Source organism: Phalaenopsis equestris, unplaced genomic scaffold (genome assembly GCF_001263595.1).
Source record: "Phalaenopsis equestris unplaced genomic scaffold, ASM126359v1 Scaffold000002, whole genome shotgun sequence".
Taxonomy (NCBI): domain Eukaryota; kingdom Viridiplantae; phylum Streptophyta; class Magnoliopsida; order Asparagales; family Orchidaceae; genus Phalaenopsis; species Phalaenopsis equestris.
In genome coordinates, this window is record NW_018164444.1 from 70,489,388 (window position 1) to 70,506,717 (window position 17,330).

General features: G+C 35.8%; 1 protein-coding gene across 1 annotated transcript; it reads right to left on the reverse strand.

The window, feature by feature from the left end:
• Positions 1-1,394: 1,394 nt before the first annotated feature.
• On the reverse strand, positions 1,395-15,906 carry LOC110039442 (transcription factor SRM1-like). The gene is made up of 2 exons (XM_020744499.1): positions 14,992-15,906; positions 1,395-2,181 (listed from the first exon to the last, which is right to left on the reverse strand). Exons 1-2 carry the CDS (start codon positions 15,357-15,359, stop codon positions 1,689-1,691), a joined length of 861 nt encoding a protein of 286 aa, XP_020600158.1. The 5' UTR covers positions 15,360-15,906; the 3' UTR covers positions 1,395-1,688.
• Positions 15,907-17,330: the final 1,424 nt, after the last annotated feature.

A 17,330-nucleotide genomic window follows, 5' to 3' on the forward strand; every position in this document is an offset into this window, starting at 1 on the left:
AAGGTAAAATTTCGACTTGTTAATTAAATTATTTTATTTAATGGCTCTTTCATGAATATTTAAACATTAAATTGTGAGACCGCTCCGTTCCCATCTTATCTTGATTAATTCCAATTCTTGAATCGGATCGTGACAACTATGTTAAATGATTATTCACATACTCTATCTTTCAAAACACCATTTTTACTATGTACATAAGATATACAACAGTGACTTGGAAGGCTGACGAAGCAACGAGTCAGCAACTCTATACTGGTAGCTGTTTGGTATGGACCAGAAAGCTTTCAGAATGAGATGATACAACTGCCTTCGGATTAATTAGGCGACCATGTGCTCGACCATGTGCTGGTATATGTCAATTCTTATCAAGTGACAGCAACCGATTCATAGGTTTTTTCTTCCTTTTTTTTTTTTAAAATTTTTTTTTCAAACTTGTGGTTCTGAGGCGATCAATCTTCTTTTTTATTGTCCTCAAATAAATATGATTTTTTATTTTTTATTTTTTTATTGTGGGTAGGAAGATTAGAACCACACGACCAAAAGAGCAATTGCCTTACTTTTAAATCTATTCATCAAACGAAGTAATTGATGATTCATATCAGTAAGGCAGCATTTTATATTAAGGCAAAAAGGAATTATTCATCACTTCTGTTTAAGGCAGTTGCGGCTTATTGAATAATCTGCTGATAAGTTATGTGATCATTGTCAGAAAAATGCCACCGCACCAAAGTTGTTTTCAGCATTTTAAAAACGCATAAGCTGTCAAAACGCAGTTGCAGTTTACCCCTAAACAGGTTAGGTGTGTTTTCAAAACGTCACCGCACCAAATAAGCTGCCCCAAATAAGATCTAAGTTGTCCGAGCACTTACGAGCAACACAGTGATTGAGCGTGTAATTTCTCAACATAAGGTTGCAGGTTCGAATCACATATATTCCTCATCTTTCCAATAAATAAAGGAAAAAAAAACAGCCCATGCTCGTGAGACCCATTTGCAGTGAACTACAGATGAAGACTTAAAAAAAAACAAGAATAGTAAATAAAAGATTTTCAGCTAAATAATCAGGCTAAGAGAAAGAAAACGCACTGAAAAATAGGAATAAAGAACCATATAGTTGCCCAAAGGAGAGCAAAATGGCAGCAGCTTAAAAGTTAATAATAGCAATACTTTTATGTGGTACTAATAATTTTAATATTATAAATATAAAAGTCATCATTTTCATGTTAGATAAGTAAATACATTAAGATTTGTGTGACACGTATGTAAATGCCAACATGTAAAGCAACAATTTGCATCCGGACCTTCCCCCTCACATATTCTCCCTCTCTGAATTTTGCATCAGGAAACTATTCACACCAGCATAAGAGCAGAGTGGAGAAGAATACAAAGATAATATTCCAGAAGTCAAAACCAGTTCCATCTTCTATTAATTTGCAGTATGAACCTTTCAAGCAATCTTCAGCAACAGGATTGCCACAACCGCACATAAAAACCAGACCAGCTACAGATTTCATGTACATGAATCTTATATATGGCTTATTTACCAGCTACCTATTTGATAAAATCTTAGGCTAGATGAAAAGATTATGACAAAATCATGCAAACAGCCATCTTATTCTGTTCTGAGAAAATAATCAGAACTCAAATAGAAAACATTCATAATGTACATAAAGTAGGATTTCACAACACTCATCTACGGGAAGATTTACGAGGCGTCGAGCGAGATTGAATCGGAAAGTTTACCGGATCCTCCGGCACTACAGTTTCAGCCGTAACTGGTGTGCGTACTCCGTAACCCATTTGCATTACAGCCCCTGGAACTGGTATAATTACAGGAGTACCTATAGCCGTAACAAGTCCGCTAACCACTGGATGTCCGATAGCAGTGCCGCACGGACCAACACCATGAGGTTCGGCCGATTGGTCCGAGAGTTGGTTGACAGAATTCACGGTTTTCGATAATGTCGCATTCGTCTGAGGCACAGCTGGAGCATCTCCGTCGCCAACAGTTGTGATGTCGTGGATGCTGGATCGCCTCCGGTCTTTGTTGCCCGAGTTCAAACGAATAAAGAACTTCTGCGCATGGCTCGCCACCTGGGTGGGTGTCCTTGTCACCACGAAGTTCCGTGAAATGCTCCGCCAATCGCCTTTGCCGTATTTTTCAAGCCCCAGAAGAAACAGCCTGCCCCGTCAAAGAAACAGTTGAGATAAGCAGAGATTAATATGAAACAATTATATAAGGTGAAATGAAAAAGGGAGCATTTACATATATAAAACCTGATTCATATACATTTACAAAGCGAACATCTAAATTTCACTTTTTACATTTATGCCACCCAAATCTTCCATAGCATATCAAAAGTACAACCATTTTAATCTTTAAAAGGTGAAATATACCTTTTCAGGCATAGGTGAAGTGGTTGGAGATGTAAATACCTAGGAATTGAGTGGTATGTATGTAAATCTTCCGATGCATAGAAAACATGTCAGATGCATAATGAAGTATATTTGAAAAAACACGTCAAAAATGGCTTATAATCCCAATACTTACTAGGGAAACCAAAGAGGAATGGGTTGTCAAAATAAAAAGCTTAGCTTAGCCAAATAGTTGAGATATCATGTTTACCAAACCATTAAAATCGAAGAAGGTTACTACTGATTGCCATTCCCAAACATTAATAAAAAGATTAAGAAGGAAGCATAGATGATTTTTGATAGCATGTTAAATAGAGAAGTTCTTGACATTACAAAACATACTTTTTCAAAAAGGGACGAGGGATCATTGCATGAGTTTGAGTGAACTTGTTCAAGCAGTGTAGTTTAAATGTAGTTATCACGTAGCATCATTAAGGATATAATTATGAAAGATGGAAACAAAACTATATGTTATTTATGTGGATTTGTGTTGAAATGTCACTAGAAACTATTCAAATTTAGCACAAGACATTTAACGTATAAGTAATAGCAATTGTTGAATACTGATTTGTCTGTGAAGGAATAGAGTGTAAGAAGATTGAAAGAGAGAAAGAGTCAATAGTAATGAAAAATAATTTGTCGTCTTATTCATAAAATGATTTCCCAATTTATAGAGGAGAGGGTATTATGTTGTTACGTTGCATTTTTGCTCTTGCTTTAAAAAGGTTTGTAATGGGATATTTATGGTATTTTACATGGGTAAGTCCGCCGTCCAATTGCTTTCTAGCTCGGTCGGTTAGACTTAATTGGCTTCAGCTTGTCAAAATCCGCTCAATCAGCTGAGCTTGATAGATATGGGTCGGCCGACAAATATGGTCTGATTGTTGATCCTTGAACACTAATGAAGAACCTCTAGGCGTCTCCGGGATGGTTGGAGGTGTCAGGGAACCGGATCTTGCTTCAGGTCGGCTAACTTGTAATATTTGGCTCGAATACACTTTTGTCTCACTTCTGACTCAGTGGCTTGTGCTCCCATCCTCTGGTCGTCTTTGGCCCGTCTTGTGGTTCTATCAGCTTTAGTCTCGTTGGCTTGGCTTAGATAGCTTCACTTGATCAGACAAGTGATTCATTCTCATGATCTTCTGTCAGCGGACTTGTCCTTATGAATCAACACCGACACATTTTTTATGACAAGTGGTTCTCATGATCTCCTCTTTCATTTTGGACCATTAGATCTCCTCAGAATAAGCACCGACACATTTTTTATGTACATCAATAAATTGTCATAACTTTAACTTCTTCTAGAACACGAATACAAATACTAAATAATGGTTAAACAAGTTTGAAATAATTTTTCAAGTTTGGCTATATTATCATTGGTGAGACGGGAAGGTTGGGGAAGGGATTATGATTTTTTGTACTTATTCCCCTCAAGAATAGTTGGTTCCATAATCAAGACGAGAGAATTAAATAAGGCAGAGAAATTTTGAGAATTAAACTGGGCGATATCTTTCAAAAGAAAAAAAAAAATAAACCTTATTACTTTTTTTTTAATTTAAAATATTAATATCTACAGCATATGGAAAACAAAAAATGAAATATGTATAGCTTTAAAATGACAAAAATTCGCACTTAAAAAATTACCGACTTCAATATCTTCTCCATGTCTCCATTCACACTGCAATGCCACATCAGGAGCTAAATCTATCTTTTGCAAGTTTTGTACAATCTTAGCTATTGGTTCTTTGATCTACACATATTTATTCTTAATCCTTCCATGCTAACTCAATCAATCTTATCGCTGCATCGTTTTCCTCTATTGTGCATGAAGAGGACAGCAAATAATTGGAACAAGTCAAATGATTATAATTATCTTCAATAGATATTGCTCTCAACATTTCTCCAACAAACAAATTTCACATTTTTACATTAAAGCCACATTTGTCTTGATTGATAGGGACACCTGGATCAATTTAGTATAGCAAGTCTAACCGCAATTTTATGGCTAGTACTTCCAAGAGATGCTTGTGGCAAAAGAAATGAATAAGAAATCCTTGAAGGATTTTTATTAAGCAATAATGAATTAGAAAATCATCACAGCTTCATACATATGCAAATATACACAAGTCAAGAAAATAAAATAGATAAGAATATAACAATAAAGAATAATATAAATAAAACAAAAATGGTACAAACAGGACAAATTGCAACAATATGTAAAAAAAAAAATTCACAAATTATTAAAAAAAAAGGTAATCTAGATGAAGAGGAACAAAAATAAAAACAATTTTAACATATTTCCCTCATATATCCCTACATCATGAAAGAAGAAGCCCTGAAATTTTAATGAAAAAAATAACGGTAAAGCAAGTTTGACTAAGTTGAGTAAATTAACATAGCAAGAAATCATTTCACCATATGTTACAAAAAAAGACAAAATTTATACATATATATATATATATATATGTGCCCTTTGTAAGGTAAATAGAATAAGTAGGGTAGTTTTAGGTGAGGTAGGTTTAATTACAGCAGTTTGTAGCAAATATAAAATGAAAAATATGCCCTTCGTAACACATCCCTAATATTATTAAAGGAGAAACTGCAGAATAGAGCACAGACTACACAAAATCGAGCAACACCGTATTATAGGATATCAATTTAAAGGTGTCCACCTCCCAATGAACCGCACAACATGAACTGGCTTCTTATGCAGCAATACCAATGCATCAACAACATTCATCATCATCCTAACAATTTATCATCAGTATAAATCCTTATTTTTCATTCATTTATGCTTGGTGTTGTATGATGTGTTAAACCTGTCATTTGCAAATCAGTTTGAAAAATTTCTATCCATGTTATCTCAAGTTTATTTTTTTCATCTTAATCCATGGATACTATCAGCCAAGCTAATGATTACATCTTCTACCCTTTATTATATATGTCCAAATCGCCTATGTTTATTTTCAACTATCTTATCTTCAATGGAAGTTGTACCAATGTCCCTCTAATATATTAATTATTTACTTTATTGTTTTTTATTTTTCAAACATCCATGTTAGTATTTACTCTTTAATGCATATCAGTAAATTTTTTATTGCAAAACACTTGGAAACGCATAATCATGCTACTTATAATTCAAGGGAAATTTGTTTAGAAGAATTTAGAATGTAATGTAATTCTTTTGCAGGAGCTCCAGGAAATGAGGTGATTGGCATGAAGAATTATAAATGCAATATAAAATACGAATGAATTTGAAATTTACACCCTAGTTCATTTTAGCTGAACTTAGAATTCGGCTTATTTGATCAAATTTGAAATTTACATCGTTCATTAATGTCAAATAGTATAGGTCGCCCTGCTGCCAGTTGCCACCGCCAACCGCCGACCACCAACTTCGGTAGTTGCTGTTGTCGGTTGTCGCGGTCTGTCATTGTCGATTAAAGCCTAACCCCAGCCATCGATTGACGCCTGTGCCGCCAGCTGCATACTGCCCCCTGCCAGGTGCCAGCCTCTAATCGTCGCTTGCCACCGCCAGCATCCGTTCGCCACAGTTACCGACGATCACCGCTACCCGCCGCATTTATTTGCGATCTCCGCCGCAGCTATCGGCGGGGGGGGCCCCCCCCCCTTTCCCCCCCCCCCCCCCCCACGCCCGCGCGCATTCAATCGTCGGCATCAATCTCCAATTGCTGCCTCCGAACTCCAACCACCATCTGCCAATAATACTTTGTACATTTTGAAATACATTTTTTTCACTTTACTTCAAACCAAACAAAAAAAATAAAGTCATAAATTTATTTTATATTGAACAAAATAACTCAAAAGTATTTCAAATACAATACATTACTTCTGTATTACATTTATTTTCATTAAACCAAACAGACCCTCAATAAAAATTGCCAAATTTTTATGATATCCTCTTGCGACATACAACCCTGCGACACTCCATTTTAATCATTTAACCCTATATCTAGATACTATATCCATATCAATATTCTCATCCTTCATTATAACAAACCCAAGATTTTATCTTCATTAATATTAATTGATAAGAACTAATATCACCCACGTAGAATTCATATTATATAACCACTATTTTCTTTTTAATTCTAAATCATTTATCTTCTCAACATTTTTTCTACTCTTTTAACTTTTCACTGATCCAGCAAATGCCCTGCCGACTATAACTACATTATCTGCAGGAACCATACGGTACATACATCAAAGCACCTAACTCACTTTGAATATCCATTACAAGCATTCCTCATAACAAATGTAAAAAGATATACTCAAGGTTATTCCGTGATTCATTAACAAAATGACATATAAATTACAACCCAATGCCTTTTATTGCAACCTATTACCTATCACATATAGTAGAATAAACGAGAAACAACACATGAGACGGCTTGTAAAAGAAATTACCTAGTTGTGCATTCTGTCAAACTAGAGATCAATGGATCATTAGTGAATCACATGTATTCTTTAAATTTTAATCTTAGATTATTTGCATGCATTTGCACCCAAGAGAAATGAATTAGAAAAAAAATGAAAAGAGTAGCTTTAAAACAAAAGTAAAGTTCACACTATCGTAAGATGGTTGAAGAACCCATTTAACAGAATTTCTAATAAAAGGAAAGGTTGGATAACATCAAGTCTAAGATCCATACTATGGGGAGAAGTGCTATTACATAACATATATTAACATAACATTTCATTGAGAATGAAAAATAGGTAAAGATCAAACATAATTTTTTCTGTGTCCTTTCAAGCTATGATACTTGTCAGATAATCTTCGATAATTTTATGTAACTAGTAAGGAATTTTATAACTAACAAAATTGTAATTATAATCTTACAACCGGTAGCTCCCTGCCTGAATAATACTCTTCATACATTTTTAACTCTTAGCCAAATACAGCAGTGAATTTGACTTCATTGACTTATTGGTGTTATATATTTCACAAACTTGAATGTGTGAAATTTTTGTTGATGACTGTCAAAAATATGGAAAACAACAGAATTAATTAAGACCCCAAAAAAAAAAATGTGCAAAGGTATATCACACTTTGGTTCACACTTTGGTTCCTAAGTATGGAAAAAATACTCCACTTTAACCCTCTATGTTTCATAATATCTCCCCTCATGATGTGGGCGTCTGTATCATTGGGGCGGATGCGAGCAATTCCTGCCCAGAACTGACCAGTATTGATTCTATCCACTGGCTGGTTGAAGGAATTGCTATCACCTTGAGTCGTACCATAAGATTATTAAGTGTTTTATTTAGGTCATTATTAAGTTATCTTTATTTCCTGCATATAAATATATTTTTTAGAATCAGTCTGGAGAACTTTGTTTTCGTTTATGATAATTTTGAGACTACTTTCACTGTTTTCCCTCTGTTGGTGTTATATACTCTTCCCCTCGCAGGTGGTGTTTCTGTAATCTTATTGGGAATAGGTGGTGAATTCTCCCAACATCTGAAGACCGACTACACCTTCAATGGATGCCTCCTACATACTGTTTTCCTGTACATGTTGTATGTTGCGTCGAATCCTCAGCCGCCACTAATTTTACCCCTTTGTTTCCATCCTACAGCATCCTTAAACCCCTCCCTTCAATCATTATACAATGTCTAGGAAGCCTAGACTGGTGTGCTTTTTTTTTTGTCTGAGAGAATTAAACCCTAGAAATTTTTTTCCCCAAAATCCAAACCCAAACCCACATAACCCAATCCATTTACTTACACAAATACCCAACCTCCACTCAAGTCTCTACCTCCTCTCACTTTCAGCCAAAACCTAAAAACCCCACTTCATCATAGTACTATGACAAGAACAAATCATTAAGGTCATTAGAATAACTACTCTATCATCCAAGATGAAAAATGCATTGTAATTTTGCCATTAAAGGAATGGACACTCAAACAAAGTTCGAAATTGTAGTTCCACATACCACATTTCTGCAAGTTATGAGAGAACCATCAATGGGAAATTATAGCAAGCTGTGAGATAAAGGAGTCAATACTTGAGGTAGTGAGACCTCTATTAAAGGAGTTTTAGGGTGTTCTGACTAGCATTTCATCTGGATTATCACCTTTACATGAGATTCAGCATGCTACTAGAGCTTCTATAATATATGCTCCCCAACTAAGCAACTTATCGGGTGCGACCAGTAGCTTATGAAAAGTTTCAGAAGCTGGTCCAAAGATTAGTTCGGAAGAGTATCAATCAGTGTGTTGCACCAACTTGTACACAAGAAGGATGAATTGTGGTGCTTGTGCATTGATAGCAAAGCAAGAAACAAGGTCACCATTTAGCACTAATTCTCCCTTTTGAGATTGGATCTTGTTAAATCAATTGCTTGGAGCTAGTGTACACTCCAATTTCATGTGCATAGTGGCTAACATTAGATTCGGATGACACTCAATGAAGAGCGGAAAACATCCTTCAAGGTGTAGGATGACTTGTATGAGTAGACGGACATACCTTTTTTGCCTGTCCAATGCCCCAAACACTTTCATGAGACTGGTGAATAAAGTTTTTTGCCCCAATTTCATTGAAAAAGTTGTAATTGTATACTTAGATGGCAATTTGGTGTATATTCAGAGAGGAAGCATTTACAACAGCCACGACAGGATTTTATATTTCTTCAAACAAAGCAATTATATGGTCATTCAAAAAAGTGGCATTTGTTGACACCACTGACATTCTTTCTTAAATATATTCTTTCAGTAGTTGACATTGAGTGGACCCCGCTATGACCAAGGCTATTTATTGTAAACTGGCCTAGTCCACAATCATTCACTACTTAAGGCAATTTCATGGACCTACTTCTTTTTACAAGAGGTTTATCAAAAATTTAAACTCTAAATCAGTATAATTGATGGAGTTCTCAAGTCAAACATATTCACTCAGTCAATGAAGCACATGTTAATTTTGAGGTATTGAAACAGTAGGTTATACGTGGTCCTAGTTCAGATAAAGTGTGATGCGTCCAATATAGATATTGGAGACATATTGAGTTAAGATTGATATCATATTGCCTTCTTCAGTGAAAAATTAAATAACTCAAGACAACAACATTCCATCTATGAAAAAAATTGTTTCATAATAAGAGCTCTTAAACACTGAAATCGTTATTATTTACTAGCGAATGAGTTAATTTTTTTATATTGACTGTGACATTTTTTATGCCAATTATGAGAAGTTCATGAGCAGTTAGGGTAAGCTAAAAGGTACGAATGTCTCATAAGTGAAGTTCCTTTGTCATTCCATTTTATGTTCAAATACAAAACTGAAATCAAAATAGGGTAGCTAATGTGTTGAATCGACGCCTTTTATCGACCACTACTATTTAATATAGGTAATTGGCTTTGAAGCGTTAAAGGATGCATATGCCAACGACGAGTATTCTAATAAATTTGGGTTCATTGTCAAGAAAAATTGTACGAATAGTTCCACTTATGAGATGACTACTTGTTTTATTAAAATAAACTTTGCATTCCTAAAAGTTCACTCAAGAAAAGCATTCTACAGAATTGTAATAATAGAGCAATGGTAGGATATTTTGTCAGCAATAATACAAATTATTTTGTGAAATAGAATTTTCATTAACTTAGATTGATATGAGATGTAAGTAGGCATGTCAGACACTGTAAGGTATGTCCTTTAGCTAAAACCTAAGGGTAGAATAGAGGTCTCTATACTCCATCGCCACTTTCAAAGCTATCTTGGGTGAACGTAAGCATGAACATTGTTGCGTGTTTGCCCTGGACACAGAGAAGTAAATATTATATTATGGTAGTAGTAAACTGTCCAATATGACACATTTTGTACATATCCAGGATACAAGACAATAGACAGTTCAGATGTTGCAGTAATAAAAAAAAATAGTCATCTTCATGGCATACACGAAAACATCACCTCAAACAGGGATGTGAAGTTTAAGAGTTGCTTGTGGAAAACTTTATAGGAGAAGTTAGGTAGGAAACTCCAATTCAATTTACTAGCCCTCCCTTAGACTGATAAGTGGACAAAGATGGTGAGTTACAATTTTGAAAACATCCTCAACTGCTTTGTTGTTAAGAAAATATGACAGTGAGACTTTATTTTTCCTTAAGTTGAACTAGTATATAATAGAACCCGTAGGTTGAATTTCTATTAGCCTAGATTGATATGAGATGTGAAAAATTATGTTCAACGGCGTAGGGTATATCTTTTAGCTAAGAATCGAGGACAAAAAAAAGGTCTCTAAACTCCACTTGGGTGGATGTAAGAACGAACTTTGTTATGCGTTTGCCCTGGCCACAATGAAGTAAGGACTCTATTATGATAGTATCATACTGCTTCTCCAATATGGCATTTTTTACCTTGTCACAGTACGATGGATGATTCATGCATTACAAACATGTGCTTCAAAGAGATTATCCATCCTCATGTCGTGCCCAAAGCCATCACTTTAGACGAGGGCGTGAAATTCAAATCACTTTGTAGGATTTTATGAGATAAATTAAGTACAAAGCTCTAATTCAATTCAATAACACACCCTTACATTGATGGGCAGATCAAGATGGTTAATCGCAATTTAGGAAATATCTTCAGATGTTTATGAGAAAGAACATTAGGCGATGGGACATAATTCTTCTTTAGGTTGAGTTTGTCTATAATAACTAGCAAGTTCCAAGCATCTACAACCCTTTTGACATTGTATACGAATAAAAACTTCTCTAACAATTGGAGTTACTGTCGACAATTTCAACTATTGAGCTTAGTAATAAGGCAAAAAACTAGATTCAAAGATATTCAAAACTTACATGAGCATGTAAGAAAAGAAATTGTCAAACAAAATATTAAGTATTATAAGAAAACTATTTATCCTGGAAAGTGCTTAAGTATTATAAGAAAACTAGTTATCCTGGAAAGTGCCTTTGTGTGAATCAGATTTGAGATTTCCTGCAACTTCTTTTGAGAAACTCAAACCTAGAGTTGGCCCGGTCAGAGTTGTTAAGAAAATAAAAAATAAAGCATACAAAATTGACTTACTGAATGGTTATAGCATCTCTGGTACCTTCAATATTGCAGCTTTGTCATCATAATTCGTAAAACAATGATGTAGAGGCTTTCAACAACGCTCCTACCTAGGAAGAATGGCGTGAATGTCTGCATTATTAAGTTGGACACGAGCAATCTTGCCATGGCACCAGCCAAAACCAGTTCTATCCTCTGACAGGTCCAGAAGATTGCTATACCCTTAATTGGATGACCCACCGTAAGATTATTAGTTGCTTTATTTATGATACTATTATGTTATTTTTGTTTCTTGCATATAAATATATTATTTAGGATCCGGTTTGAGAACTTTGTTTTGTTTTAAGATTAATTCAATATTGTTCATCTATTCTTCCCTTGTTAGAGTGGCGTGTCCTCTTCCCCTCTCAAGTGGTATTTTAATTGGAAATAAGTGGTAAATTCTCTAGAACGTTTGAAGACCCTCTACACCTTCAATGGTTGCCTCCTACCTAATGTTTACTACAAATCAATTGTTGTAATTGTTGCATCCTATGTTGAATCCTCAATCAGCCCCTTTGCTTTAGCATCAATACCCCTCATTTTGATACTTATAAATAGTCTAAAAAGCCTACATTGATGCCACCTCAAGTATTTGGACTTGCTCTCTTTCTATTACTCTTATTGATATCAGAACTAGTTCAAAAAGCCAGTGGAAATGAAAGTAAACTTTTATTAGAACTAAGTTAGGGTTACAAAACGACGCAAACTGAGAAGGAAATTACGACACAACAACAATGCTCTCCGGCTAGGCCCGGAAAATAAAATCCAATGGTGGTGGTGGAATCGGTAAGGAGGTTGAGGAGTAGTGTGGTAGGGCTTAGGTGAAGTATGGTGGGACGATGAGGGTGACAATAGTCAATGAATGGGGATGAGGAGGGACAAGATAGGGGGTTTTTGGTGGGGCATGGTAGAGGGTGGACGACAAGTGGCAGTGCAGGGATAGGTCGGTATGTTGCATGTTGGTGGCTGGGAGGGCAATGATTTCTACAGTGGAAGGGGCGGCAAGGGGCTGGTAGTTGGTCGAAAGGGTTGGGCAGCAAGGGTTGCTGCAGGGAAGGGAAGCAAAGCAGTGACATAAAAAGAGAAGCAATAATACAGAGGGGAGGATATGGGAAGACTGGCGGTTATGGTAGGTAAAGGAGAAGGGGTAGGGAGGAAAATAGGAGAGGTTACAACACCACCTCGGAGAAAAATACAGTCGAAGCACCACCCGTCATGGAATACAACCCTAGCTAGGGAAGGAGAGACTCTACACGGTATCTAAAAACAGTAAGCAAGTAAAAACTAACCCTGATTTCAACAAACATACATGCATACAAATAGGGATAGGGGGAAATTAGGGAAAGGGGAAGGCTATGGGCGGCAATTTCCAGCTCTAAGAAAGGCAAGGAAGGCGGGAATCAAGAAAGGAGAGGAAGGTGTGGCGACCCTAAGAATGTTGACTGGTCTAGCATGAGGCTAGGCTGAACCCGCCTCGCATCCCTACCTCACATCCCGCCTCACGTACCCCTCCTAGCTCCTGTGTCAGTCTCACAGGGTTGGTGGAGCTTCGATTTTATTTGTCGAAGCTTCTGGTTCTTTGTCTATGATTCTAGCAACACCTGGATCCCACTGGTGGTTGCACTGTCCTCCAAGGTACCTGAGGGTCTTTCCCAACTTACAAGCAAACATCCATAGAGGTATTGTGCAAACAAAGTATAAGAGAAACCTCATAGTTTGTAGAATGGCAATAAGAATACAAATAAAAAACATGTGTTAAGCAAAGAAATCGAAAATGATTAAGCTAGGTATGGTGAAAACAATGATTTTGCTAGAGCACTTTTATAAGTTCACTTTACCAAAAGCAATTTTGATTTTGAAGAAAAATGTGCTTTGAAATCCCCACAAATGTATGTGGACTCCGACAACTTCACCAGCATGGGGAACACACTAAAGGATTAGCTTTTCTATCTACATGAATATGGTTGCTACATTTGATACAGCACAATAGAAAAGCAACAACACAATATCAATAACATAGCACAAAAAAGTTATACCAGATGAAGCTTAAGATCGATTTCTAGAAAATAAAAGATAACATAAGAGAAAAAAGACTAGAACAAAGCAAAGTTTTTCCACATGATTGAATGGGATATTGGTGCATGATACAAATGAACTTTAGTTTGAGAAAAAATGACAGCTGATATGAAGAGCACCTATGAGGTTTGGGGTTTAGTCCCACATTTAATAGTTAAAATATATATTTGTATTGAAATACAAAGTAGTTGACTCTCAACTAAATGCTCAAGCTTTTAAATAAAAAATGAATTTAACCATGGATGTATTGAAGGAGAAAACTAGAACAAGGTTCCAAAGGTTCAAAATAAAGACAAAATAGAAGAGGTTCAAAGTAAAGTGCTTTTTACTGGCAAAAATGATTCCCATGTCAAGCAGAAGGGTTGAAGATATGTGGAACAGACAGTATATGTTCATGTCAAATTTGATCAAGGATGTGCTACTCACTAGATAGTCAAGAAGGAGAGAATATAAACCTTTTAGAGAAGCAAAATAAGAAATATAATAACAGCCTATGCTCAGATTTAGAGTGGACTCTCACAAAATTTTGCATTACATGGTCAAGATAACATTTCAGTTTCTTGCACAGATGCTTGATTGTTCCCTGTATCCCTTACAGGGATTCTGCCAAGCCAATTCACATCATGAAGAAGTAACAAGTTTAAACACATTGGCCATACCAACTAAATCTGTCTACCAGATTATAAAAGGAAGGGGCATTTACATACATACCACCCAATTCTTTTAAATTTACATATGTAACATCTAAACTTTTCTTTTTTACATTTATAACATCCAAAACTTTCATATCACATCAAAAAAACCCTAATTTAACATATCAAAAGTGAAATACACCTTTTCATACGTAGGAAAGGTGACGTATATGTAAAAAATTAAAGTTTAGAAGTTAGATATATAAATGGATAAGAATTGGGAGGTATGTATGCAAATGTTTCTAAAAAGAAATAGTCATGCCTTCTTTTCCTTTTTTTGATAATAAAAAAGATCTAAAAAATTAACAATGTCATTTACACCATATAATAGCAAAAGAAACAAAAAAAGAACATTCTGGTTGAGACATCTCAGTCTAGAGTCCTTAGTCCATAATACCATCAGCCGTGCTTATGCAGATAAACCGATCAGACAAAGAAACACTAACAATTCAATTTCCTTATTGATAAACACAGGCTAAAAAGCATAATGGTCCGAAACAATCCATAAATTCAGACTCTAACCGTTGCCAAACAGTGTAACATGACAGTAAAGTGGCACGAAAGCAGCCAAAGAATTCGTCAAAAATCACCTAATTCATACACATACTGAATATTTAATGAGCAAAAGAAGTGCAGATATATTCACAGTAACCAAAAGCAACAGTCTCCACCATGGAAGTACAAAAATACTTGTAGTGGCCACGTTAATAAAGTTCAAACAGATAATTCCATTTACCTGTGCTCCTCCTCGCTCCACGCTATTCCCTTCCTCCTCTCCTGCTCCAACCTCGACCCTTTGCTGCTCTCATGGCTGTTTCCCTGCCCGCTCTTTTTGCTGCTCCCATCATTAATGGCTGATTCATCCGTAGTTTTTGAAGATGGATAGTTAGGTAAAGGTATCAAGCCCGACTCAATAGCACCAACATCTTCTTCCAACAGCTGGTAATGATGCATAATCTGCTCTATTGTCTTCATTGGCACATTTGCTGCTATTTTCTCCCAACGGTCATCACTGTCCTCCGTATAAACAGCCACAGCATTCTCAAACGCCTTCTCCTCCTCCCAGCTCCATGAGTAGCTACTGCTTGACTCTTCCATGGCCATGTCAAGTGTGTAAAAACCTATTTTCCTCTCTCTCTCTCTCTCTATCTTCTAAATCCTCCAATATGGGTGAGCACAAAACTCAACTTTTCGGATCTGGGTAACTTATATTCTTAAATACAAGTGACTGAGACTAATCCGATAAAAGGCGCAGACAGAAAAATAATGTTGTCAGAAAATGGATTCCCCCGCACAGCCCGACTGCCGCAAAGAGCCAAGAAACAATTGCACCGAATGGGATCCAAAGATTGAAAATTTGCAGAAAAAGGAGAAGATGATGAAGTGCAGCTCCCGCGTTCCAAAACAAAAAACAGCTTCCCAAAAAATGCGAGGAGGCCGCTCCTGCCGACAGGATGATTGAGGTGAGTAATTTAAGGGAGAGGGGAAATTGCTTAAAAGAAAATTAGGGTTTTGGGATCGAAGATGAAGAGACAGCGGCGAAAGTTTGAAGAGAGGCGTGACTATTGGGAGGTTCATGATTCTCGAAGAGAGTAGAAACCGAGGCAGCCATGTAAGGGGCTTTTAAATTACACCCTCGCAGTGAAAACTAACCCTTTGCATCTTTATGAAGTTTTGAAAATTTACACCCCGCTGTAATAATATTCAGAATTGCCTTATTTGCAGGATGACTTGTTCAAAACAAATATCACGTTTAAATTCAAAGAGAATAAGACATTTTAAGGAAAAAAATGTTACATCAGGATTCTGCACGTAGCTCTGCATACAGAGTTCAATGAAATTTTATCGTGGAGGTCATCGGCTCGGTAACACAAGAGAATATTTTCCTCGTGTTATTCAGGTGTTATTGTGTGTTATTCATGTATCATTGTGTGTTATTCAAATATTATTAATGTGTTATTGTGTTATTGTGTTATTGTGTTATTATAACACCGAGAACATTCTCATAACACAATAACACCTGAATAACATACAGTAACACGTGAATAACAAACAACAACACTTGAATAATACGAGAGGAATATTTCATTGTGTTACCGGGTCGATCACCTCAACGGCGTAATTTCATTGGACTCCGCACAGAACTCTACTTGCGGAGTCCTGATGTAGTATTTTTTCTCATTTTAAGGGCATTTACATACATACCACAGAATTTTTAAATATTTATGTGTGTAACACTTAAACTTTTGCATAACACTCTAGAGTTTAGATTATCTTTAGTTTTTTTAAAAGTGAAGTGTGCTTTAATTGTATAGATTCATGATTCCAAAATGTTATAAATGTAAATATCAAAATTGCGGTCTAAAATGTGTAAATAAAAAGGAATTAAAATCAGAATATTACATTATGATGAATTTGCATGATGCTAATCATAGATTAAAATACTTATAAGTCCAATTTAATAGCATTTTGTATGTCAGACTTATATAAATAAAAAATGTGGTACACCGCATCAAAATATTACTCAATTGAAATGTTGATCCCAATCATTGAAACGAGTTTCAAGAGCCAAGATCAACTATAACCTATTTGTACTAATAAAAGAGAAGTTATTGATGATCTCTAATTTTATTTTTTATTTATTTATGTATAATAGCATGGCATAAATAATTCTTTCAGTACTTGTTATGGTCATAGGTAAAACTAATTATATTGGTTTCAATAGAATATAAATAAGATGATATTAAATGTCTATTTGGGGCAGCTATAAATTATTAAAAAAATATTTGTGAAGTCGCTAAAGAATGGAATGATATTGCAAAAAGTTGCGGTATAATATGATATTATAAATTTTTTTTAAAAAAAAAGTCTAACTGTAACTAGAAAGTTGTCGCCGCACCTAGGCAGGTTCGGTGAAAAACACTAATTTCAACGTTAACTTTTTGATAAAGCTAGCAAAACGCAGTTTATCCAAACAAGTAAAATTGCGGTGCACATCGCTGCCCCTATGGGACCCTATGTGGCATTAGGGCTGTAAACGAGCCGAGCTTGAGCGAGCTCAGGCTTGGCTCGTGT